This window comes from Mizuhopecten yessoensis, unplaced genomic scaffold (assembly GCF_002113885.1).
Source record: "Mizuhopecten yessoensis strain PY_sf001 unplaced genomic scaffold, ASM211388v2 scaffold11059, whole genome shotgun sequence".
Lineage (NCBI taxonomy): Eukaryota > Metazoa > Mollusca > Bivalvia > Pectinida > Pectinidae > Mizuhopecten > Mizuhopecten yessoensis.
Window position 1 is genome coordinate 82,827 of NW_018408858.1, and position 2,590 is coordinate 85,416.

The 2,590-nt window shown below is 39.3% G+C and overlaps 1 protein-coding gene across 1 annotated transcript; it reads right to left on the minus strand.

Annotated features, from left to right (window-relative positions):
• Positions 1–6: 6 nt before the first annotated feature.
• LOC110465183 lies at positions 7–1,707 on the minus strand. The gene has a single exon (XM_021520839.1). The coding sequence runs from the start codon at positions 1,383–1,385 to the stop codon at positions 300–302; it is 1,086 nt and encodes a 361-aa protein (XP_021376514.1). The 5' UTR covers positions 1,386–1,707; the 3' UTR covers positions 7–299.
• Between the last annotated feature and the right edge of the window lie 883 nt (positions 1,708–2,590).

Below are 2,590 nucleotides of genomic sequence, written 5' to 3' on the forward strand. Positions count from 1 at the left end.
GGTGTTGAATAAGCCTCCAGGACCCATCTTTCTTGGGCACTAAGCCAATAGGTGAAATTCTTAAAGTTGGTAAAGGGAGATAATCAAAAGGCCCTGCAACACGCCCAGCTAGAACTTCTGAATCTATTTTATTAAGAGCAGCCTCCTCATTACCAAAAATAGACTTCAGATTTTTACATGCAGTATGAACACGTGGGCCCTCGTAATGTAACGGGAAACCCGAACGGAAACCGGAAACTAAATAGTTGACTAGATCCCTATCTGGATGCCCTTGAAGCATATTTTCTAACAACTGACTGTTAATTGGGGTTTGCCCGAGGCCTGACAAATTTGTTGTTACCCTTGTCTTGGAAACTTGTAGGCTGGGCACTGCCTGACCTAAAAGCAGAGTTAACATTCTGGTCAGTATTTTGAGGTTTGTTGTGACAGTTTATACGCCTATGATTCCCACTACAATTTAAGCAAATATGCTTGAAAAAGCAGGGACTCCTATTACAGGACCCATTATTGAAATCAAAACATTTCTTGATACCAGGGTTTGGACGATTAACAGCTTTAGTAGTTGTTGACACACTAACTTGGGCATGCATAAACAAAAGCCACAATTCTTGATCAATTTGACCCCAAGGTATGGAGTGGTCTTGTGCTTTTTTAAGGCGAAATTGCTCGTCGTAATTTCTCCAAGCTACACCCCCAGCCCTCTTAGCACCTAAGCGGACAGTGTGCATGTATTTCAAAAGACCGGCAATGTCTGCAGGATGAGCAGAAGTGTAGATAGATATGAAAACTGTAAACGCATCTGTCCACATATCAATATCAACAATCTTGGGATTCTTGATTTTACCCTTAACAACAAGCTCCCCGTTTACAAGCGAAAAAAGTTTGGCCTCATCTAAGGGAGCAGGTTTAGCCAGCAATTGACCAAGATCAACAAACTCATTGTTAATAATTTTTTGACGAACCGCTGAAACAACATTTCGTCCTAACTCGTCATTTACACTGGCCACTTGGTGAGCTCTAGGATCGAATAGGTCATTACATAAATTGTTTGATTGTTGAGAACAGGCAGTATCAACATTACTAGTGTGACAAATTGACACGTTAGAAGTTTGGGGCAAACTGGTATCATTACCTGACGGCTGTACAGCCATCCGAGGCTCGATAGCCTGATGCACAGCCTCCACCAGCTGAGGTGCCAGCCTAGTTGACACCTGCTCGATTACGTCCTCCAGCTGCTGTGGGGACAGGGGTCCTCCCACTCCTGGCTGTTCAGAACTAGAAGGCCTCTCATGCTGCTCACCACCACCCCGGGCTCCAGCTGCTGGCCGGCCTGAATATGGGCTGGACGATGGCCGTCTCGACTTTCTGACACCTTTTCCTCTCATACCCCGGCCGTAACCACAACACAAAACGCTGCAGACAAAAGGCCTGTCTTCCTTCCCTGTGGGATTGTGTGATGACTTCCCGGAAGAGTTAAATGAAATTTGGAAAAGTAAACTGTAAATTATGAACAATCTAATCCTTTGCTTTAAATGTATGGCTACTAGTTCCTATCTCCAAAGCTGAAGATTTCTCAAGGAGCAAAGTAGACGAAAAGGTCCAAGGGAGGTAACTCCTATACAAATTCTGAGACTTTCGACTCCTCATAAGATAACCGGAATTAATTTGATATGATTAATTCCCATTAATGTAAATAACACAAAAGAACTTGTCAATTTGGCCAAATATATAAAAGCGGCAAATGTAAGAAGAAACCAATTAACTTAATTTGTTACACTCTCCAAACTGTTTGTACATTGCTGGTATTGCATTTTATGTATTGCATGTATTGTATTGTATTGTATTGTATTGTCTGTAGATATTGTAAATATATCTTACATGCACTTTTGAAACCGATGGGTCAAAAGACCCAAGGTAATAAAGAACTTGAACTTGGTTGTTCTGTAACACTTAATGGTTTTGCTTACATATAATCTGTATCCACCTATTTATACCCAGTATTACGGGGCCACAACATTATATACATAATTATCAGTCTAAATAAAAAAAATAAAAAATGATAGAAATTCAAATTTTAAGTAATTGTTTACAAATCTAAAAAAAAAAGAAATATTTTAATTTTCGTATTATTTCATAGTTTAGTGGCTATCTTTTGTATATTTATTGCCTATCCTTTATACAATCGTCCATGAGTCTTTTAACTTATTTATATGTACATACGTCGTGTTCTTCAACCAAAGTTATTTGTTTCATCAATAATTACAAATGACTTTCTTAACATAGGACCATACCCAATTGTCAACACACACGGACAATATCGGAAGTCCCTATGAGTAAGAAAAGATAAAGAAACAATTACTTAGGCATAATAATAAACCGAACAACCAGCATTGCGAATACAAAACATTCGAGGTGACACCAGTTGCTGAGACAACGATAATATGTTCCTGCACCGTGTGTTGTACACGTCATGATGTCTCTTACCTAACCTGTAATACTGTTGTCGATAACCAACGACCTAAATCACGGCTGAGAAATAACTTCTTAATTAAAAAGTTTCTTTTCGCAAAGAATATGACCTCACGTGTAC

Bases quoted from the DNA above. Each gene is read 5' to 3' on its own strand.
- LOC110465183 (XM_021520839.1), bottom strand. From the start codon at position 1,385: ATGAGAGGAAAAGGTGTCAGAAAGTCGAGACGGCCATCGTCCAGCCCA.